The sequence below is a fragment of the Aythya marila genome, assembly GCF_965140915.1.
Source record: "Aythya marila genome assembly, chromosome: Z".
Taxonomy (NCBI): domain Eukaryota; kingdom Metazoa; phylum Chordata; class Aves; order Anseriformes; family Anatidae; genus Aythya; species Aythya marila.
Window position 1 is genome coordinate 86,017,736 of NC_139080.1, and position 24,879 is coordinate 86,042,614.

Genomic DNA, 24,879 nt, shown 5'->3' on the forward strand with positions numbered 1-24,879 from the left:
AGGAAAATGGAAACAAACTGAAGTTAAATAAAAAATTCACATGACTACGGGAATTTTCAATGCAAACTAAACTGATCTTAAGTTTATAAAATATTGATTGTTTATAATAGCTGCTATAAGTTGTCAAGTCAGTCTTGTTGCCATGTAAATCTTGATGCAAATGCAAAAAAAAAAAAAATCATTAAAACAGTCTCATAGAAAAAATGCATCTATGTGCAGTGAACTTCAATTTTCTCTTAGATGCCAAAAATATTGCAAGGTTATAATTGAAAAAGTGTGGCAAAATTTAAGCTAACAGATGACTGATTTATGACTGGAAGAAAAAAAAATATATATATATGTATATATTAAATGCTGGAAATATCTATGGCTAGATTTTGGTGTTTTGTCTTGAAGTGACCAAAGGCAGACAAAATATTCCAATTCTGTAGTGCGTTTGTTTTTTGTAAATGGTACTGGTATGTGAACAGCCATGTAAAGTTTTAGCAAAGGGTTAGTTCATACTCTAATATTTTATGAAAACCTCTGATGCAAGGATTACACTTGCAGGGTGGACAGTCTCGTTTAACTGTAGCACAGACAGCCAACTGCAGTATTACATTCTATTATGCTGCAGGAGAGAAATGCTTCCTGCCCAACTTATATCTTTATATAGTGTACTCTGTGACTGTTAAATTAGTGCATAATGCATTTAAAATATTTATAGTACCAACATTTAGTTAAATAACCTTTATGTAAGATTTATGTTGATTTGTTCATTTCTCATTTAATGGCAAATTATGAAGAGCATGTTTCATAAAGATAATTCTCCATTTAAATTCAGCAGGCCATTAAATATTAAAATTATGTTTCTGATGCAATCTAGAGCAAATTTGTCCAGCTTCAGCGATTATTTGCACTCATAAAAATTAGGCTTGATTAATAAAATTTAAATGCTTGATTAAGCTGACATTTTCATGTTTCTTTTCTGATTTATTAAAAAAGCCTCTGTCCCATAGTGGGGCTATCGTTTCTTTTTCCTCCCTGACTATATGGATCATATAGAAAGAACAAACAGCTGCATGAAGACAGCAGACTACTTAATATTCAGGCACGTGTTGCTTGTGGTCTTTGTGCTCTGATAGCATCCAGGCTGCACACACAGGCAGATGATGACCTATTTACAAAAACCTTTCTAAATTCTTTTAGTGACAGTAGCAAATGGAGAGCAGGTTTGCAGTTCCGATTAATTTGGCAATGGTAAGGGAGGCTGCTTGGTTTAAGAAAAACTCGTGGACATCGCAGCACTGCTCAGAGTGATGTGCTGATTGCCATCTGCCTCAAGCAGAAACAGATCGAGTGTCACTTTCTATTTCCAGGTACAGAGTACATTTGGCTAGTTAGCAGCAGTTAGCAAACATAAGGTGAGACCCCTTCTGCATAATGTTGAAAACCATTTCAGAAAAACAACTGTTTTTCCTATTAGAGGTGTCAATGACTTAAACTAGTTTTGCACAGATATTTTTCTGTGTATCTCTGTTTATCCCACCAGCCCTCAAGCTCTGCAGATTTTGTGGCTGCTGCTGTTGCTATCATATTGGAGGCAAAACTTCTCAGCAAAGTAGAGTCAAAACTAGAAGCCAAGATGTAATTGCTAACCTGACGGCCCTCTTTCGTATCATCTTGTGTAAATCACATCTTCCGAATGCAAGCTAGCTAGCATACAGGGACAATAACGTCTATCTTTGCCACAGATTCATAGCAAAAATTTAGTCCTCAGCTAGAAATCCCTGCTGACTCCCCAACAGAAGAGGCACTGGACTTCAAGCACAAAGACCTCGATACTGCATGTGCAATGGATCTGAATCACTTTGTGTTTGTGCTCCAAACACTTTGTGTTTGTCTGCAGAAATCCCGTCAAACTAAGAGCTTTATGGAGTCATTATTTCACACTTTAAGACCATAATGCATAGAAATGAAGAAAAAGCAAGTCACTACCTCATTATTTGCTTGTGGTAACACAGCTTTCACGCCAGCAGGGAACAGGTGCCTGGAGTCAGGCCCTTTCCTGGTGGGGTTTGTTTGTATAGCAAAGTACTGCTCTCTGGCCAAACAGGAGTAGCCTCAAATACACCAGAGGCTCTGGCCCACTGCTGACTTGTCCCCATGACAAAATGATTTGGACTCTACTCAGAAAAGCTGTTCTATCTGTAGCTGAACTGATTGTGACACTACTGACTCAAGCTCATCCACCCTCACCACTCTTTCGTGTGGAAAGAGGGAATCCAGTGAGATGGATATAAGCATCCTTCTTCCCATTTCCACCTTTTGTTTTTCTTCATGTGGTAATTTCCAGAACACTCACAATAAAATAAATAAATAAATAAATAAAATCAGAGTATAGATCATTACTTTAAAATAAATTACCATATAAAACCCACATATCCTGTAAACTCTGTTTAGGATCAGAAAAATCCTCTTGCTATCACTTTGGAGGACTATATAAAAAGAACCCACACAAACTGGTCAAAATTACAAAATGAAATGTTATCTTTTACAGAAGTTATTTTTCTTCCATTTTAAAAATTTCATCCTAAATGAGTACATCTTTAACTTTTAATAGAAACATATACTCTGGCAACATAAGTCATCAAAGCTTATTTCGCAAAAAATCTCCAGTGAAATTAAAAGATGTATTGTACCATTTTATATCACTCTTACAAGATTAATAATATGTGTATATACTCTATTATACAGATTCATAAGAATTTGTGTATGGCACATTAACTCCCAGCTGCTCACCATCATTTTCTATGCAATGACATGTGCAACTTGAAACTTCAAGAGGAAATTAGCTGTTTAATATTTCCTTTAAGGCTCTAAGTATTAACTATAAATGCAGGATGTGAACTGAAGTGATTAAACCTCTTCTCCATAGGGGTGTATATGGCAGAAGAACATTCATAGGTAACTCCAGGCATGTGCATTATTCTTATTAAATTTTAAATTGCTTAGGAAAAAAAAAAAACAAACTAACAAATAATAGACCAAAAGGAAAGCAGGATTAGCAACATCAGTGAGAGAATCATAGAATGGATGAGGTCAGCAAGGACCTCTTGAAGTCATCTAGTCTAACTTCCTTACTCAAGCAGGGCCACCTAAGAGCAGGTTGCCCAGGACAATGTCCAAGGGTACCTCCAAGGACGAATATTCCACAACCTCTCTGGGCAACCTGGTCCAGTGTTTGACTACTCTTATAATAAAACTGTTTTTCTTGTGCTCAGACAGAATATTGTATTTCAGTTTGTTCCCACTGACTCCAGTTCTGTCACTGGGCACTACTGAGAAGAACCTGGATCCTTCTTCCCCACCCATCAGGGACTTATCCACATTGTTAAGATCCCTTTGGGTGTCCTCTTCTCTAGGCTGAACAGGCTCTCTCAGCTTCTCCTCCAATTTCTTCGTCTTTCCTTTGCTGAACTCAAGTTCTTGGCCTGTCATGACTACATAGCCAGCATCCATCCACTGCATGCCAGTTGTGAGGTCTGTCCCACCATGTCTCCGTGATCTTGCATGCATGCAACTGCACCTTTCCCCATCATTTCAAGTTTAATGCTCTCCTCACCAGGTAGGCCACCTTCTGGGAAAAGTGGTTTTGCCCAACTTGGTGAGGTGGATCTTGTCTCAAAGTCCTCAAAGAGGACCCTTGGTTATGAAAACCAAGTCCCTGTTGTTGGTAATGCCTGTGCAGTTGGATGTTGGCCTGCCAGATTTGGACACCTCCTGCAGCCCTTTCTTTATGGCATGATCAAAGGGAAAACCACCTGGGCTCCATGTAACCTACTTAGTGAAGGAAAAAAAGGAGCTTGGAGTGTCATCAGAACAGATCCAACATGCCTGCCCAATGGCTGAGAAATTGTCACAGTTTGTCCTAACTGAAAAAAATACCAAACATTTTAATTGGTAACTTATGCAAACCAGGCTTCATTTGCAATACAACGTGTTCCAACTGCACAATCAACTACTTCATCGCAGGGAAGGGGACAAGAGCAGCTGGAGAGTGGGAACAATTTTAATCACTTTGAGGAATTATCTGACCACTCCTTAAGTTAGGCAGCTCCAGCAGATAATCAGAACAGTGCCTAAATTAGAATATCAGAAAACATTTTTTTTTTCCACCAGCTTCATGGAGTTCTAATAACTACCACTATTGCTTAAAAATAAAACTGGAAAAAATAAGGTCCCAGACAGCAATGCTGCTCTTCTCAGTGATCTAGAAAGGAGAGATTTTTTTTTTGTACAGTGTATCTGAAAACATCAAAATATTTAGCAGTTTCTAAAAATGAATGAAGAGAAGCTTTAAACCACAGCATGCCCTCTGCTAGTTTGGATATAAGTCTTTCAATTACAGCTGTGTGGAGGATGAACTTATCTGGTTGCTCATCTGTTGCAAAGCTATTTGGGTTTCCCAGAGAATTAAGGTGTCTGAGGAATAATCCAGTCCTTTGCTCTCCCTCTACCCTTGTTCTCCCTGAGCAGCCCAGGCAGTCTGTCACTGTGCCATGCTTGGCTACCCTGTACCTGTAACATGCACAGGGCTGGCAATATGTAACGGCTGCACTTCGTCAGCAGCTGACAGGAAGGGCTGCTTCCCACAGCACAGATGACAAGGAGCAGCGGGCAGCAGGGATTGGAAAGTGGCAGCAGTTGATACCTCTCCTCTCCCTCAGAGGATGTGAAAAGACACTGGGAAGAAATAAATAAATAAATAAATAAAGCACACACAGAAAGCAGTAAGATCCACTCAGTTCTCATCTTGTGTTTCCGTAGGGATTGTTTAAGATCAGAACTGCAGTCATGCTAAAAATAAATTATTTCATGAGGTCAGATACTTAGGAGTATGACTATAAGGAAGTGCAAGAATATGGATGGTATTTCCTTAAATCAAGAAATATCCTTGGGGACAGAAGTTAGATAAGCTTCAGGCAAAAACGTTACTGCAAAATTCAGAGGAAAGCATTAAGAATGTCTTCCTAGTGATTTTTCCTTGTTTAATACTCAGAGGAAATATTTATTCTGTGATTTTTAGTTCCAGCCACACGACTTAACACCAAACGTTCATTCGTTTTAGATCAGTCCTGAATTCTCACACTCACTCAGAGAACTGTCCACTAAATCTACGTATAGCTGACTCTTACACTTCCTTCTGTGAGGTCATGAAACCTCTCCAGTTACCCCAGCATTTAATGCAAGAGTTTGTATTTGATGAAAGCGTGCCTTTCAGAAACACAACTAATTTTGACCTAAATGTATAAGTGATATGTAATCCAATGCTTTTCCTGAAGTTTGTGCCAGCATTTGATTAAAACAACAGTGATGATCAGTCATGCAAAGAAAGGCATGAAAAATCCATGAAAGCAATAATACCAACTATGCAGCTTCACCTCGCCACTGGACTTTCCAATAGACTTATATTCTACTGGTAGATACACCTGGGGCTCCACCTTGCCCCATCTTCATTGCACAATTAATTCAAGAAGGTATTTGTGCATTGAACTTGTTGGAATTGCAGTAAGTGGCAGAATAATCATACTAACACTCAGATGTGGACAGAAACTTAGTGAATTATTTCACTGATCTGCAGTGAAGTGCAGTCTCTAATACCTGCATTGATGAGACAATTGATAATTGTTTTTGTAGGGATGCTACAATGGGAAAGAATTCTTCTAAGCTCCTTTTCAAGGCCCAAAAGTATAATGTACAAACAATATTTAATTACACTTCTCTAGTGTTAATTCAGTAAGATAGAAACAGCAAATACATTTATCTTTTTGCATTATCATTAACTTGAGGATTCCAAAGTAACTTCTAAAGACAGATAATATTTCTAAGATAAGTAGTCATTGTTTTCACTGAGGCACACAAAAAATCTCTGGAGACCTGGAAACAGAAGCCAGATCATCTGAATCCCGAAGCATCCTCTAGCCACTAGGAAACACTGCTTAATTAATTTAGTTAATATTTACACTCTGCATAGGAAACCAGAAATATTTAAATGACTCCTAATCTAATGATACTGTGCTAATGACCTGAGCTAAGGGCTTGCGATATTACTGAAGATTTGTGAGTTAATTAGAAAGACATTCAGTAAGTCAGTAGATCACTTCATAGAAGACAGATGCTCACCGTGATGATAACCAAGCTCAATTCATTAAAAATGAGGTCCCACCTTACTTGTAATAAATAAAAAGTAGTAATTAATAGCACAGATATGAAATATTTAGGAAGAAACTGACTGGTTAACATGAACTGTGTGGCTTGGTCTGAAGCAGTCTCAGCAAGAGGAACATTTTCAGAGCATCACTTGGTGTCCTGAACAGAGCTCATCAATAACTTCAATATTTTGGTGGCAAAGTTACGTGACCCAATTAATCTTCACAGGTAGGTGTTATTTCAGAGAGAAATTAAATGTATTGCAGCTTACAAGCAAATCTCTCCTTTCACAAGGGATTTCAGTTACTCATAAAATCTACAGGTTGAGAAGCTTTAAGCATTAAAGGCAGCAGGAGACTAAGGGCTGTGATTTACGAAATGCATCTCTTAAATCTTGATCTTAGGCTTTTTCTATACTTGTAACAATCTTCAGGATTAGTGAGTATCTCTATCATCCCCACCTTTAATTTTAGATGACCCTTTGAAGTCTAACAGTCTTACTGATGCAGACAGGTAATATCAGTGCCAAGATCGGGGCTGGATCAGTTCTTCTGGTCACATTAAGGTCATAGGATCGTTAAGACTGGAAGGAACCTGAAAAAGTGTTTAATCCAACCTCCAGGCCAAAGCAAGGTCGACCGTGAGGTCAGATCAAGTTGCTCACAGCTTTAGCCTGTCAGGACCTGAAAACTTCCAACAGAGACAGCACTGCCTCCCTGGGTAACCTCTTCCACTGCTTAACTATCCTCATGGCAAAAAAAGATATTATTTTTTGTTTCAATGTATGCCTCTTGCTCTCCCAACCATATATCAGTGTGAAATACCTAGCTCCAACTTCTTGATATCCTCCTTGTAGGCAGTGGAAGGCAGCTGTTTGGGCCACCTGCAACCCCTGAGCCCACTTCTCTCCGTTTCTCCTTACGGTGAGTGCTTAAACACCCTCACCACCTTGCCAGCCCTCCGGTGAACTCACTCACATTAATCATCTTTCTTGAACTGGGGTGTCCAAAAGTGGGCAGTATTCCAGACGCAGCCTAGCAAGTGCTGTGCAGCGGAGGTTAATTGCTCCTTCAGTCCACTGGCTGTGCTCCTGTTAATGCAGCCCATGATGCTGGTGTCCCTTTTTGCCACCAGGTCATGGCGCTGGCTCATGCTTACTTTGCTGTCTACTGAGACACACAGGTCCAGCTCAGGAGAGCTGCTTCCCAGACAATCAGTCTCCATTCTGTACCATGTCAAGGTATTATTCCACCCAAAGAGCAAGACTTCACATTTTTCCTTCTTGAATTTCATGAGGTAGCTATTGGTCATTCCACCAGCACGCCTAGGTCTCTTTGACTGGCACATGTGGTGTATCAACTGGTCTCACCGCCCTGGTGTCACCCAAAAACTTGATGGGAGTGCAGTCTGTCACCTCCTATAGGTCACTGAAGACAACAACAAATGGGACAGGTCCTTTTATGTTGTGGTACTCCACCTGTTACCAACCTCCAGATAGAGTACGACTAATTAAGCACTGTCCTCTAAGACCAATCACACAACCCTTTCTTTTTTTTTCTTGTCCATCTAGCTATCCATACATATTGTAGTGTCCTGGACAGCACACTGCTTTTAGGGAGTAAGTACTGAAATGAATATTAAATTGATAAAGCTCAGCAAAATCCTTAAGCTGTCTAGATACTACAAAATTTGCACTGCACAGAAAACAACTTCAACTTTTGATATGTGCTCCTGAAAATCTGAATTATGCTTTTTTTTTTTTTTTTTTTTTTTTTTTTAAATAAATTAATATCAGTTATTAGTAAAATGTCTGCTACTTTACATCCCAGGTAGATGCATTTAATTATATAATAGGATTAGATGAAGAGAAAAAAATGCTTTTACTAAACTCAATGAATGGTAACATACAAATGATAAACTGTGAAATCCAATAAAATGTAATACATTCTGAAACTGTTAACAATTTGGAATCATTTTAACCTTTAACTTCAGTATGTGAAAGAAAAAATGCAACATAAGGACACAGTCTCACACAACCATTTTCAAAGAATTTGGCTTCTCCTGACCTATAAGCCTCTCATCTCTGCTCCCACACAAACCCTATTCTGAGGATAGTACATGTTCTATATTTTTAAAAGACATTTTCAACAAAAATGGGCATATTCATTGGCCAGCTGGAGAAAAATTAAATTGCAGGTGGGGAAACTGTCCATTGAGTTTTCCAAACTGAAACGTTTTCGAAAAGATGTCATATTTAAAAACAAAGTTTTATCTAGTTAAAAAAAAAGAAAAAGAAAAGAAAAGGACATGTATGTGCTTGAAGTAGAGAAGACTTACTGTATCATGTTGCCTGTTATCTTTCCCCGATATGATCAAGAAGTAGTTCCATGCCAACAGCAACAACAAAGCCAGTGGTATCATGTAGAGCTCAAAGTTCCAGACCACAAAAAGAAAAAGCTAGAAGACAGAGCAGGAAAAAAAAAAAAAAAAAAAGGTGATTCAACTCAGCATTACATTAAATTCTTATGCTCAGTTAAGAGCAACAAATTAAAACCATTCTAAAGTAAATCACCTATGCTTAGGCAGGCAACTTGTTAAACCACTTTACCAAGTAGCCACTTACCTGTGCAAAACAACTGCTAATCTTTTCATTGTTTTGTACCTTATCTTTTGCAAAGGAAAATTCTATGATTCTATGAAAGTTGAAACAGGATAGCCTAAGATGGAATGTTAATAGTTTTCTTATAAAATCATGCTTATGTGGACAAAATAATGCAAAATGGAATAAAAATTAGATCACAATGTAATAAAGTTAGTTATTTCAAAAAGTTAATTTGCTGTTCAAAATAAAGAACTTAATAATGTTGTAGTAATGTCACACAAACAGAAGAAGTAATTAAATGTGGAAAATTCCTTTGTACAGAAAATCCACAAAAAACAAACAAAAAAAAAAAACAGCATAGTAACAAGCAAACAGCATGCAAGTATTTTAGCGAAAACATGGTGAAACAGTAATGACCTCAGAATATTATAAAATGGGATTGAAAGGAGTGTTGAGCAGCTGCCGAAGTCCACCCCTACAACAACTTCCATTTGCTGAAGGGCCTGGAGCGTGGTGGGTGATGTCTCCCAGAGATGCAAGCTTCCATGAGTGCACAAGGGAACTGGGACCCCCTCAGAAACCCACCTCCAGCACATAGCTCTGTATACCACAGAGCTGTGACGTGCTTCATAAGGTGGACTTCAGCCCTAGATCTGTCAGTCCTGAGAATTGGTATAGTGATGACTTTTTTCGATAACTTTTTTGGAGCCAGGAAGTCCTAAACTTTTGTCAGATGCTGCAGCCGTCTGGCCGAGACACATTCAGCTAGATACCTTTCCCTGATGGTTCAAGCGTGGAATAATTGGTTTACAAGAAGTAAAGATATTTGGGTATAGATGGGGTCAAACTAAAACCAATTTTACATCCCATTTTCCTTAGGAACAAAACCCCCTTGTTATAGCCAGCTCTAACCATAACTTGAGTTTGTTTTCTCCTAATATGGCCAAAACCACAAATGGAAGTATTATGGCAAATCATGATATTTACTCGATCTTACAATTAAGCTTCAGATATCTTGCTAAGCCATTGTCATCCAAATAGTTAACCTCTGGAATGTTTGTCTTCTTACTACCAACTAAAATTAATGATGGTGCTGCATCACATAACTTGCCAACCTAAGACAATGCCAATAACCATGCAAACTAAAAAGTGGCTTATTTTGCCAAATTAGTCACCAAGATATATAAACTTAAGTAAAAAGAAAATGGGCATTTTAACAGTCTTCTGCTGGGCTTCTGTTTCAATTTAAAACAAAATCTTCTTACCAAATACAAGCTTCCTTATAAAAGAAAAAAAAATCTTTGTTTTAAGTAATCTCCTATCTCATGATCAACTAAGCTACCTCACTCCCCTATCACTGAATGCTATGCATACAGAAGTCCTGGGAGACTACAAGACAAACACGATAAATACTGAAAGAACTGAAAAAGCACTGAGTGCGACATATGTAAGAGGATATTGGCACTTCTGACAGTTAATATTTCATTTGAAAGAAAAACATCTTTTTTAGGTTGTTTAGTTTAAAAGGAAATCTGTTAGGAATGGTAATGAATAAGAAGCAAACAACAGCTCACAGATTTTGAGAGTTTCTCCATGAGCTTGCTAACTACCCTTTTGAGAGCATGATCTGCAGGAACTCGATGCAGTAAATTTGATATGACCAACTTATAAACAGAATTCACATCTCAAAAGGAAAGCAAGAAGTTCTTGCACCCATTAACCCCAGAAAGGCCCTAAGTCAATGCATACATGATGGAGGGAGCTTTGGAAGTGAGCAGACAGTATCGCACTACCAGCAAAACAGACCCCAGAGATTACCAGTTGAGAAATGGTAACCCATACAGTCCCCCTTATGTTCCCATCCCAACTTTGGTTAAAAAGATGGAAAGAAAATCCTTGTGTAATATCCTGGCTGCTGAGAAATGAAGCCAGCAACCCAGATGGTCTCAGGAGATACTGACCTGACAATAGACTGTGGAACACGGTCATCACATAAGCTATACTCCAGGACGTCAATAGGTTCCCATTCAAATACACATCACCTGAAATTTCTGAGTGCCAAATGATCCTTAAGGCTATTAATTCCTTAAAATACTGTAATTTGAAGGTTAATAAGATATTATGCTAAAATATTACCTTTTTATTACTTGTATGGACATACGTTTTCCACAATGTGGATATTACACCTTTAGATTATTTTGCTGACCTGCCAGCTTCATTTCCATCTAGCGTGGCTGAATTTCAACTAGTTCTTCCTTTCAGGCACCTGCCAGGCACTGGGAAAGCAGGGTCCCTATATTTGCAACACAAATGAGATGTATGCTGCATGAGACCAGCACAGTGATGGCACTGCAAGTGAAATGGCCTCACTATCTTCCCCAGAACAAAAATGCACTCACAGGAACACACAAGGGAGAAAACAAGCAGATTCCCAATAGGAGATGGAACTTTTCATTAAAAATGAACAACCCCAAAATCTAGTGCAAAACAGCAAGAAAATCCAGGGGCTCAATATTACTCACAAAGGACCTCAAAGACAGGGGGAGAGGGAAGAAGTGTGAAGCTATTCTCTTGACTTCTTTTCATCCATGATGGGGAAGAAAACTTACATATCCATCCATTAAACAAATAAAGGACAGAAAAAAAAATATCTAGAAAGGCTATGGAACAAGAATAAAAGGGCAGGTCTGGGACTTGCCTGTGACTATGAAGCATCCAGTGGAATATGGACTCTATCTAGTTTGCCCTCTTGAATATATGATGGCTCAGAAATAATGGCTTTAACTTGTTTAAAAAAAGGATCCTCATCACTACCGAAACAAGCCAACTATTTTAAGGGAGGAGTGGGAGTCTCAAAGGTTACAGTTTAATATAGCTGCCATCTCCTACACAGAAGACTATAAGGGAGGACTTTTTCTTCTCCCCCATGAGATCAAGATTTTCAGAGTCACAGGCATGAACTGGCCATTTACAACATCACATCAGTTGATACTCTTAGTGAGAGACACATGCATTAAATGATCATTCAGGGAGACACATGACACTATCCCTCGTGTACAACACTTCAAAAAATAATTTAAGTTGGAATATTGAATATCCTATTCTTTTGCAAACTACAGTATATTTTAAAAAGAAATCTCATCCAAAATGATTAACACTTCCTACTGTTCAGAAAAAAAGCCTGCCCTTTCAGACTAGCAGCTGTGGATCATTAGCTTTCCAGTGATGAGATGTGTTTGATGAGTATTTTTCTTTCTAATTAAGAGATGAGATCCTCTATTTGACTCTCTCTTCAGACAGAAGTGAAGAGAAAGATTTCTGCCTATGTGGAAAGGCCATATTCTACAGAACAATTATTTCAGATTTCTTTTTATCTACCTCCACCCAATTTCATTTCATTTTTAACAGAACCCTGTTTGCACCCACAGACTTCACAGCATTAACCCTCGTCTTTCCCAGCTCTTTTTATTTTTCCATTTCCTTCTATCTGACTACCAGCAGAAAACAGCACACAAAAAAGGGAGCACCCCAGACAGGAGACACTGACCCACATCTTCAGGTGCAGCAGGGACCAGCGTACAGCTGAAGGAGGAGGCCTGCAAGTACAGCTGTGTGAGAACTTTCTGACAAAAATTAGGAAACGCTTACTTCACAGAAATGCCTGCTTTCAATAAAGTCACACAGCTGAGCAAAGGATGCTTCCAGCTGACATGTAGGGAGCTTTCCAGAACCGCCAGCCTTTCAGCAACCTTGATATCTGGATTACCTTGCAGCAAAAGAGTAAAGGGGCCTTCACGGCATGCCAGCCTCTAAGCTTTCAGGGCTTGTTGCTGCAGTGACTGTGGACTGGAAGTCGAAGCAGATGAGTCGCCTCGCAAGTCCCAGGCTGACATGGGAACCTCTGAAATCTGCATTCACAGAACCTGGAGTCCGAGGCTGTAATGTGTTCAGCAGTAGGGTGAGATACGGACATTTCCGTCACTGCCATGTCACGCAGTGCATGTCACTCATACCACAGCCTCCTTGCCAAGTTATGGCTTTCTCTGTTCATTTTTAAAGAGTATTCTTACAGCCTTATTTATGTATTATCTATATCTGTGCACTATGTGCTTTACCCAACTCCTGATTATCCTGGAAATTTAAAAGTTGGCTGAACAGAATTTTGGCACAATCGCAAACAGCCTATGTCTGCAACTCCAAACAGTGTGCTCTAATCACAAGATCATCCATTTACCCTTTAAGCTTAAAAGGACAATTGTATTTCCTGAGGCTTTGTCCCTTGTATGTATTCTCACAAGACTAGGAAGAATGAAAGATAACTCACATATCTGCATGGTACAGACTTTCTATTAAGTACTGCAGGTTTTAAGGCTCCAGCAAAATCCTGCTTGGTGTTTATACTGTAAAAGACTTAAAAAATAATTTTCATTGCACCTTGGAGAGTCAGAAGCCTCTTCCATTAAAAATATTAGTCTGCTACCTCTGAGGATGATGTCTCCTCTCATCTTCTATGGCACTTCTATTTAACAAACTAAAACTGAAATATGTCCTTTAGCTGTATCAGATCCCAAACACACTGCTATTAATGTAAATATATATGGAAGTTCATTTAGAATGTAGAGCCCTTGTTGAGGTAAGTCTGGAAGAAATATGTCTTTTGAACATATTATAAAGCATCCTCCAACAGTTTTTTTTCAGCACTCTTGCAATTTCAGATCCAGTTACCTGAGTGTCAGGTAGCAGTGGACTCTGAAAGATTTGAATCTAAAACACACTATCTGTTATTCCATTTCTTTAGATAGGCACAGGTCAACTTGAAAATGGCTAAAACATGGGAACACTTAAAAATTTACATAAACTTAATAGACTGAAGTATTATTTTAACATCAGTCTTGGTGAGGCTTTTGTTGTATTTAGGACAGCTCTTGTTAGAATACTTTGGTCCCATGATCCAGAAGAAAACAGCAAAAGAATTCCCATTTCTTACCAGGCAGAGATTTCTGATAATGGTATTTTCATGATAATCTGTACAACAAATCCATGGTTCTATTACATCTCCATTCTTTCTCCTTAGTGTGGTGCAATGCTATTTATTAAGGAAGCAAGTCTGACAATTAGATATGACTCACTTAACGCGCCTTATACCAGCCAGGATGTTTTGAAACACATCTACAGCTAGATAGACTTATTTCATCTGAAGAACCTTCATACTATCATCCAATCACATCATAATGTAAACTGCCTGTCTTTACAAGATTGCCAGCACCAATAAAACCTTCTAGTTAGAAGCTTGAAATTTTTCATTTATTTTTTTTCTTACAACTTGTAACTGACATTTCACATCTTTTTGCAGAAGCCATAGATGAAAGTGCTAAGACTTTGCTCCGAGAATGCTGACAATTCCAAGAAAGTGAACCCCAGAGCATGAATACAGCACTGATTTAAACAGCATATGAATTAGTAATGTAAAATTCATGTCACTGTTTTCAGTTTCATATAGCAAAAGTTAGGTGGAAATAAAAAAGGCAAAAAAAAAAATCTGCAAATATTTACAAAATGTGGAATCTCTTGGGTCATTTCTTCTCCTTCATTTAACAGCTTCTGAGCTGCATTATTAAAACTGCAAATTTAGTAGTCAGGTTAAAATTAGAAGAGGGAAATATGGCTCACTGAGACCATTCCCATATCACACTGCCTACTGCTGTTGTCAGGGCAGTTCAACAGATTTGTTGTCTCAAGACTTTTAAAATGCAGACAAACTCAGAGAAATCAATACTATTTTCTCTATGAGCTATAATACCTGGTATCAAGTAACAAATGCCCTACTAGGATACATTAGATCAAAGGCATGTCTGAGAATGGTTCATTGAGCCTTGGTCCCATTTTAATACTACATTTTCTGAACAAAACCTAATTGTTTACTGAATGACCCATGTCATTGGTTTAGCAACATTGCCATGAACACTGTTACAGACATTATTTTCTAAGCAAAAAAGTGCTTTTAATGCCTGTCGTCAGATTGATTTCACTTTGCTTTAATATAGAACTCTTAGGCTGACATACACTTTTTAGCACAGTTCTGCTGAGAGGGGTGACAACCAGGTGTAAAGCTCAAGCCTCTTTACAATTCAAAGTGTCCAATTTTACCCTGAGCTTTTAAAAAGGATGGATTTAGTCCTCCCCCTGTTGCATATGATTTTTCCATTGGAAATCAACCCTGTTGCTCCTAACTTTAAAATTCCTTAAAAGTTGCCTAACAGTTACAGAAATAAACATGCCATTTTGGTCAGAAGTGTCACACGCCAAAAGACATTTCTAAAAAGTACTTTTCACATAATTTTAGGCTTTTCTGAACACACAAATCTCTACCGCAAAACTATGCTCATGTTCCTTTACATGAAAATTTGGAACCTAGCACAACTGCACTGCTATGAGGGTAGGACGGTTGAAAATGTAAATGTATGTGTCACTGTAGAAGCAAAATCCAAAGTGTTGACTTTATGAAAAGTGTAAAATCAGAACATGGATCATATTTGATAATTACAGCTATTTATATAATTGCAGATGAAAGAAAATCATTCAGCATTTTAAGACAAACACTATAAAAAGTGTAATAGAGCATAAAAGTCACCATTACTCAAGTATTGGAAAATACAGACTTGTAGATATTTTTTTCTAGAGAAAAATAGGTCACAGTTTAAAAAGTTACCAGCTGAATGTGAGCTACTTCCACTTCACATATGGCTCATTTCTACTGGTACTAGAAAAAAAAAAAAAACACCCCTCCCCACCACTCATTCATAACCAATCACCACTGAAACAAATGGACCATTAGAAGTCTAGATCCTGAAGGAGTAAGCCTTTTGGCTGTCAGAAAACCTATAGGGACAGCAAAACAATTTAAGTTGTATGAGAATTAAGACTGAAGTTACCTGGATAAGACACATACTGTGATTTCCATTAATAAAATTCAAAAAAGTTCTGATTTATGTTTTTATAACCATATTCATGTTTGGAACAAAATGGAGATACTGGCTTCCATAAAAGAGCAGAGAGACTTCCACAAGCTGTTTTGAAGTCTCATTTCACAGATGGGAACTATACTGCCCTTACTATATTGAGGATACTCTGGCTTAAACTTTCAGTTAAGACTAAATCCTATAATTTTTTTCCACCGCTATTTGGAAATAGCTGCATCAACATAATGGTTTCTCTGATGTCCTAGAGATGTCAACTGGTCACACTGCCCTTGCTGAATCTGTCCCTTCACGCAGAGCTGAAAGTAAGGTAGAATAAAGCAATATTTCTTCTTCTTCTGTTTCCTTTCTGTTCTTATAAACAGTCTGATCTACAATTTCTGTTTGGAAGAGGTGTGGAGCCACCACAGAATAGGATGGCAGAAGAATCACCAAAAGATGGCGTCAGTACTTTTCAAAATTCTGAGAACATCTGTTCAATAGAGCACTAATACATGTAGACAAATTCAAATTTCCCTAGTGATTTCCTTAAAATCTTTTTTTTTTTTTTTTATGTATTAGGAACTATTTTGAAAGGTTCTACTTGTCATCAAATATCACTTGAAGGCAAGTAACTTGGCCTAATGTTGGCTTTACTGAGCAATCAATGCATCAATCAATCAATCCACTTTAGCGAGCCTTTCAGGTTGATGTTCACACTTGTGACTGATGACTGGTTTTGTTTTCTTGTTCTACCATGTCTGTAATATTGGTTGAGTTTAACTGTAAAGAATAAATAAATAAAACCAAAGAGCAACAAAGACGGTGGAGGGTCTGCAACAGAGGGTGTATGAGGAGCAGCTGAGGTCCCTTGGTTTGTTCAGCACAGAGCAGAGCAGTCTGAGGGGAGGCCTCATGGCGGCCTGCAGCTCCCTCACAAAGGGAGCAGAGGGGCAGGTGCTGAGCTCTGCTCTCTGGGGACAGTGACAGGACCTGAGGGAACGGCATGGAGCTGGGACAGGGGAGGGTCAGGCTGGGTGTGAGGGAAAGGTTCTGCACCCAGAGGTGGTCGGGCACTGCAACAGGCTGCCCAGGGTGTTCATGGCACTGAGCCTGCTGGAGTTCAAGAAACATTTAGACAGAACTCCCACACGGTGTCTGTTTTTTCTGGGTGGTTCTGTGTAGACCCAGGAGTTGGACTCGGTGATCTTTGTGGGTCCCTTCCAACTTAGGATATTCTGTGATTCTATGATACTATGAAAAGCCTAAGATTTCTTTGCTTTTGACTGTCCAGCTTTCTGTAAGTACCTATGGCTTAACCTGCAAGTCAGTCACAGAATGTAAGAGAATGCCTTTCTACTTTTTAACTTACTTCACTGTAAACATATTTTAATGAATAATAATGCATTTCAACTATCTTGCCACTTTCTGTAACTTCATCTCTCAGTTTGTCTTGTAATTTTCTAATTTTCTCCTTCACTGATTGCTAAACTTTCCTCCAACTTCAGTTCTGAAAAAGCTTGCAGAGTTATGTTTAGCATCTCCACCAAAGTGTGCCTATTTCTATTTGCAACTCTCATATTAATCCAGAGATGATATTACTGACTTCTCATTTCTTTACCGTGCTTCACTCTTTCCCCACAGGCATTACATAGTATTCCCTCCTTCCATCTCAAATGATCTGCCTACACTTATTTAGATGCTAGGGTTGTCTAGAAGTGATACTAGGTATATATTTTCCTTCAGCGTTTAGCAAGCCCCTAAACTTTCTTGTGCAAAGTAAGATTGTAGATTGCAGAAATGAGAAGTCAGGAGAGAATACTAGTTTAGACAGGAGAGCAAGGCAGCTCCAGGTGTTTGAACAACCTGAATTCTGTAGTAAGAAGATTGTCCCTGGGCCAAGGCCACTGAGAGATGTATTTTTAGTTCCCTGGTAGGATAGCTATAATTACATCCTGCAATGCTTTCTAGGAGCAAAATGCAAAATAAAACTCAGTTCATTTTTAACTGGCAGTGTTCCTTAGAAAACTGCAGCAGACCTCAAGAAAGCTGAAGCATGTTCACATCCTTCTAGGTAAAAGTAGGAAAAAGGCACAATAAGTAAACCAACGATACCTGCTATTAGCATAAACAGCATGAACATGAAATATTTCAGCGAGATAAATGCCACAGTATTTAAAATACAATTGATTAAATAAAAGATATCTTATATACATTTTCAAATTGAGACTCTATTGCAAACAGAGCACAGATGAGTGGAAAGATAGCCGTAACTATCCCTTTATGACTTGGTAGAATCAGTCAAGACTGGAATAAATAAAAAATATTTAAAGTAAGATTACTGATGTATCAGTCACTGTTTGCCTGGTTTTACTTCTCTATGCCTTTGCTAAACTTCTCTGGTGTGCAAAGCTCTATTCAGGTGCATTTGAAGACTGGCAGCAGATCCATACAGCATTTGCTGCAGAAGTAGGTATCCTTTACAAGAAATGGAGTCATATACTTGGTTAAGAAATATGCTGGTCGCACCTAACAATGGCTGGTGCACTTTCAGTCTTGTGAAGTTTCTCTCAATACCCACTGAGCTGCCCTACCTAACTAAGGCAAGTGCAAATCTGACATGTTACCCTCTGTTGTGGGGAAGGTGTATATCTGTTTTTGAAACAGAATGCCTCCCTGAGAAACCAGAGGTGCTGCATGAAGCTAAAGAATGTAGACTTGCAAAAGAGAAAGCATGTCATTTTGTTAGAGAATGATAGAAAAACTCACATTCTGGCTACAGGTAGGTAACCATTCATATACATGTAAGATGCTGGAAAAAAAAAAAAAAAAAAAAGACTAAAAGAAAAACCAAGGTGGAAAATATTCAGAAGTTCACTGCAATAACAGCAAACTCTATGGACACCAAAATGCTAGATAGGGCACAACCCACCTAAAAGAAATAAAAAGCATGCTCTGAAATGCACTCCATAATTAAGCAGGCTAGCCTATAGACATTTGTGTGTGTGTGATTTTAGCATCTGAGTTTTAAGTTTCTCTATTGTTAGTTGTATTGAGAAATTAAATTTTTAATCTATAACCTATAAGGTAATTTGTCAAGACAAACACATTCAACAAAACAAGATTTTCTTTTTTATGATCCTAAGTGGAAAACTGTTTCCTGCTGCTTTTGTTGAAGTAATGCTTCTGCAGGGAAAAATATATTTCCATGCTATTAAAAAAATGAAACATGCCCTTCCAATTGTTTCTGTATAATAAATTTAATTATATTTTTATTTCCACAAACTACATTAAATCATACATAGCACAGAGAGGTGTGCCCTGGCAACCTTCCCATTGTTTTTATAGTTACTTTTTCCAGCCAGAATATGCTGCAGTCCAAGCTGTCTTTCTTTTTAAAATCGTCTCTCTCCATGCTGTAGGAGCTTGCAGGACGTTTGGTTGTGCACTCCAAATATATGACATTTCATAGAATCTACCTCATCTTTTAGTAGTTCACTGTTTCAGTAACATTACATTTCATGTATTCAGATGCCTGCCACTCCAACATGGTTAGCTGTACTTTAACATAGAAATGTTCTACAGCTCCAAAAAAAACCACACATTTATTGAGCCATCATCATCAATAATGTGTACTAACCATTGAAGAATACTATATTTTACAGATGCTCATTTCAAAGCACATCTTTAAAAGGCGAATAGAGGAATTCAGAGTATTTCATTGCTATCTACAGAATGGTATGTTGTCATTCTTAATAGTCATTGCTACACTATTACACTCTGATTTTTTTTTTTCTTTTCAGAGTAACATAGCAATGAGAGCACCAGTTTCAAAACAAGAACATACATATATATATATATATTTTTTATTTTTTTAACGTGCTACACATACCAAGGAGACAAAAACTGACAGGAGCAAGTTCTGAAATTAGACATTTCATAAATTTAAGTGAAAACAACTCAAGACTTGCAATTATACACGTAAATATATGGTTTCTATACCTTAACAATCTATTCAGTCTCAGAATCTTTTGGCCGAAGCAAAATGGCTGAAAAAGTTATTACAGAAACTTCCATAATTGTTGCCTAACACTTCCCATTCCAAAGGATTTTCTCCCTATATTAAAAGAGGCATTTATTAATTTTAACGTGTCTTTGAAATACAACAAGAGGTTATCCATAGGTTAAAAGGTGTATATTTTGTCTTTCAAACACAAACTCACTAATGTACAGTTGTTTTACATAGTAGTGAAAAATCTCACTTCCCTATCTACTTCTGAATTGCTGGAATGCCAATATATTATATATAATAATGACCTTGAAAACCTCAGACTAAGGTTTGATCTTGTGACTCTCATAATTGAAGAAGCTGAAAAATGTATGGTGTACTTTTTACATATTTTATGCATATACAAGGGAGCAGGTTCGAGGTTTGAGTAGGTCACCTTCCTTCTGGTATCATTCTTCCTTCCCCGGCTCCCACATAAGGTTTTGCTGACATCTGGGACAAGAAGATGGGGGTAGTTTCAGCTAGGATTTTAGACATCCTGTAAAGTACTGTGTGACTGACCTGTTGTTTTGAAGTGAGCTGATGGTTTATGTTCAGGTCTAGACTTTTCAGAGCTGCAGCACACTTTTAGTAACTAAACTGATGCTCAGTGTAATAGCAGTGCTTGGTTGCTGTCTTCACAACAGTGTATGAAAGCAGGCTGAACATTTTGCTGACGCTCATCATGGCTATTTGCAAGATACAAGAATTCAACTACATGTTCTCCAGGAAACAGTATTCTGACATGTGTAGTCCCCTCTACCCATTTATTGAGCTCACTCTTCAGAGCAGCTCTGACTGATGTACTTCCCATTTCATCCTCTTATTTTCTGTCTCTACCTAACTCCTGCTGCAAGGAAATTGGGCTCGCCCTTCACTGCTGGGTCTCACCTCATTAACTGCACTCTCCTTTCTTCCTGGTGCTCCTCCCACATTGTCACAATGCTCAGCAGAACCCTAAACTGTCTCCTATCCAACCCTTCCTAATCATTCCTTTCCATTCACTCCCTGCTTCTCTCCAGAACACCGCCTAGAGTCAAATCAGGATTCAAATCAGAATTGTCTAGCTCTCAGCTCCTGTATATGTCTGGCCATTGTGCTGGCTCTGGAGAATCAGGACAGCATGGGGGAGGCAAGCAGAAGAAAGGAATGTGTGGGAGAAGATGGTAGCCAAACTGACACGTTTAACTACTGTCTCCTAACACACAGGGCAGTTCTCAAGTGCTGGTCATAATGCGCCAGAGTACAGGCAGAAGTCAACATGCAAAACACTGAAGTTAACCCCTTCTTAGGAAGTCTTGTAAAGTTTAAAAATATAGGAATATATCCTCAGAATGGTTGCAATGTTTTAAGACGAGCATAAACATAAATTTTTTCTACTTCAGAACAAAAATAAAAGACATTACTTCATTGGCCCAAGGAAAAGCTTCAACGCTAAAATTTGAAGACTGACAAAGTCAAATGCAGCTGAGGAGATTACAGACAGATCTTAACAGCAGACAGTACTACTGAAATAACCTACAATAAATATCAGGCAGAAAGAAGGAATTTGGGTGTATAACGAGAACAGGATCTGAGTTATTGGAAAAAGTCTCTGTGGAGATCTAAGATAATCACAAAAGCTGTCTTCCTCATTAACAGTTTCACAGCTGCACTGTTCGTCCAAAATAGAACAAACTACCTAGAGTCCCTTCTTACAGTTTCTCTTCATATCTTAAAATAATGCAGCTTCTTCTTGGGTTTCTGATAATTCTTAGTGGAATTAAACTAGTAAAGATATACTGTTGTCAGATTCCACAATTCCTTTTGCTAGGTTTCTTTGAAATACCAGCAAGGTGGAAATCACAATAGCTGGAAGTTACCTACCATGGCACCAAAAATAATATACGCCAATTAGAAACAGTAACGAATGAGTTCCAAATAAAGAGATAAATATACATTATGTGCATGCATAATTTTACATGCATGCACACACAGATAAAACTACAAATCCACATAGCACAGTAATCTTTCCTTCACATATTTTTTAATCCCCTTTTTACACCTTTTACATAAGTCCTTTGGGCCACATACAGCATTTAGCAATATCATTGTTGGCATGAGGTTTCATTGTTTGGTACCTCATTTGATCATTAACCTCTCTGCATAGTTAAGAAATGTGATGAAATAGAAAAGCTCTGTCTACTACTTTGTACTTGTTCTGCCTAGGTTAAATGATGCATACCACTTGCTCCTGTTGAAAGGAAAACAGCTTTCAAGCTACTTTATTAATTTAAAAAAATATATCTTGTAGTGCCAGGATACTTTGTGGTGTCTTGGCTTTCCATTCATAAGGGGTAAAACAAACTCAAACATAGCAACGAGTCTGGTGCTTTGTGAAATTGGAGATGACACTGTAGTGAAAGGGAAGATGTTTAGTTTCTTTGTTCTGAACCTTATTTTGCCATTTTCTCAAATCCACTGGCAGCACAAATGGCAGAGCAGAGAGTAACATCCTCCTTTCTGATGAGAAATGTTTTTGCCCTCATGTTGTACATGGCTATATATGGTGCAAACCAATAAAAAATCAAAGACATACATTGTCCAAAATAAATGTACAGAGTTACTCAGAAATTACTACAAACTAATTTTTGTGCTTCCCATGCTTTTGGCTGGATTGCATGGGTCCCATAGACAGAAAAGCTTATGCTTTTTATGAATCTCAGGTCCAAGACAGCATAGAAATAGCAGGTAAGAGGCCCTAGGAGCATTTAGTGGTGTAATGTAAGCCTGGAGGGGGATATATGTTTTGTATAGGTTAATCCCTCATGGAGGAAAGTCGCATGCCATCTGAGCAGGGGCTGCTCTTTACCCTGTGTGTCTAACATCCATCACATCTTCACTCACATCATTATTTATGTCACAACCTTCTATGACTCAAGAGAGCCATGCCACCAGCAGAGCCAGCTGCATTTTATATATGTTTTTTCTTTACTACCTCACCTTCATGCAGGCACATTCACATTCACAAATAAATGAACAGAAGAAATCACTGGTAGGCAGTTAAAGGCCTGCCCCCCATGTCAGCTGGGAACAGTGGGAAATTAGAAAACTGGTGCTTTCCATTTGAAAATATTCTTACAGAGTTTGCAATGCATCTTTCTCTCATCTCTTCCAATTCTACAGACAAGACTATTTTACTCTTTTTAGGTTGTATTCCTTTTGCTGTATTACAGCTTCCTTTATTTATTAATTAATTTGCTTATTTTTTTCCTATATGATTTCAGAGTGTATTAAAAAGTCATGGGGCTTTTGTTTTCATGTAACACCACAGTTAAGTGGTTGTTAATTTCCAAACCTTGCATGAAAACATCAAGAAAAAGACTATACAGATTTGGGTGGGCACAGATGAAATTCCAAATTTAGTGACAAATGTTCAGCATTTTACCATCTTCATTGAACAGTAAAAGCTTTTTATCACATTGGAGGCAACAAACTTCTGAAAATCTGATTATCCTTTAACCCTACAGTGGATAACGGCCCATAAACTACTTGAATTTCTTAAAACTCTATTTAATTACTGCCTAGTGCACTTTTATATCACTCTTTTAATATTTGTACGTAACATACTATACCTAATATCAAGGTCCAGTTTTCTATAGTGAGTGCAAATAAGTTAAAAATAAAGAGATATCAGTGAAGTATAGAAACAATGAAGGAGGCTCCTTTTTTTTTTTCTCCCTATTCCCTTCTAGATTTGCTTATACTGCTTTCCTACCTGAAATTTCCCACCAGTGCTTTTCCACATTTAGTGGAAAATTATTATGTTAATAAGCAGTACAGCTTTCAGGAAAAAAGATGCTACATTGTACTGACCTGTCCCGACCACAACAAGGGTGGAAAAAAAAAAAAGAAAAAAAAAAAAAAAGTGGTAGGCTAATTCCCAAGGCACAATCCTGATCTGGCAGTAATAGATGAGTATGAAATCCTTACCCCACAGAACTTGTAAGAAGGCTGTTGCAATAGATGGGCCATGGAAGTCACTGTCATGTTCTCCAAAGCCTCCCCATGTCCCCTCAGAATGTGGATAACCTCTTTCATTTCCACTTTAGAGGGACACAGACTTGTTCTGTCTGTGAAGAAGGCCACATAAGGATGAGGCAGCATTTCATGCGTGAGTTAGCTTACTCAGTCCCTCGAGACATGGCTAAACCCCAGTGAGTTTGTACTGCCTAGAGCACTGCTTCTCAAGCTTCTGAAATGATAGGCTATTTTGAGTTATCGCAATTTCTTCCAGACTACCACACACCCTTATCATCAAACTTTTAAACATATACACTTTAAATATGGATTTATACCTGAGAAGTACTTGCTATGGGAAGTGACTACAAATCACAGTCTGAGAACTAGTGGTGTAGCATGTTGTTATAGAGCACGATAAAAGAGAAAGAAAGCAACAGAACAAATATAATCTGAAACAAAGGGCGACATAATAATGAGGTTAAAAAAAGAGAGAGAGAGAGAGAAGTAACACAAATAAGTATAAGAACATACCAAATCAACAGACGTTCTGGAAAGTTGTATGTACTCCTTATGTTTCAACACTAATCAACCCATGCAGTTACAAAAATAAAGACAGTGTCAAAACCCCATCAGATAATTATATCACTTCTTTCATTCCTGTCACTTTATTTCATACTATTTAGTACTACTACATAGTGTTCATTATTTGTGAAATAACATTAAAATTGATAGGATATAATATGTTATGTTGAATGAACCTCAATTATGAGGTACTTTCTTTAATTTTCTTTAATATATCTTCAGAGCAGGTAGAGGAAAACAAGTTATTATATTTCCTAACTATATCTACACACAGGCTTAGCTATATCTCTCCATCTGAATAACAATTTTGTTTCTAAGAATAAAAAGAAAGACAATTGGTTGAATTACTTCTGAAGTATATTTTTATACTTGAATATATTAGTATTAGTTTTATAGAACTTATTCTCAAGCTGTGATGGCAATTTCTAAATACTTCATAGGTGGGTGGTTTTTTTCTTTCCCTTTTTTTTTTTTTTTTTTTTTTTTTTTTTTTTCAT

At 37.8% G+C, this 24,879-nt stretch overlaps 1 protein-coding gene across 4 annotated transcripts in view; it reads right to left on the bottom strand.

Annotated features, from left to right (window-relative positions):
• MCTP1 (multiple C2 and transmembrane domain containing 1) overlaps positions 1-24,879 on the bottom strand; it is a 281,268-nt gene that overhangs the window by 47,198 nt on the left and 209,191 nt on the right. For all 4 annotated transcript variants that reach the window (XR_014319422.1, XM_082784283.1, XM_082784284.1 and 1 more), the window contains one exon: positions 8,530-8,649. Coding sequence is in view for 3 of the 4 variants with exons in the window: in XM_082784283.1 (XP_082640409.1) it covers positions 8,530-8,649 (120 nt within the window). In the remaining variant the exon portion in view is untranslated. The remainder of the gene's footprint in view (positions 1-8,529; positions 8,650-24,879) is intronic.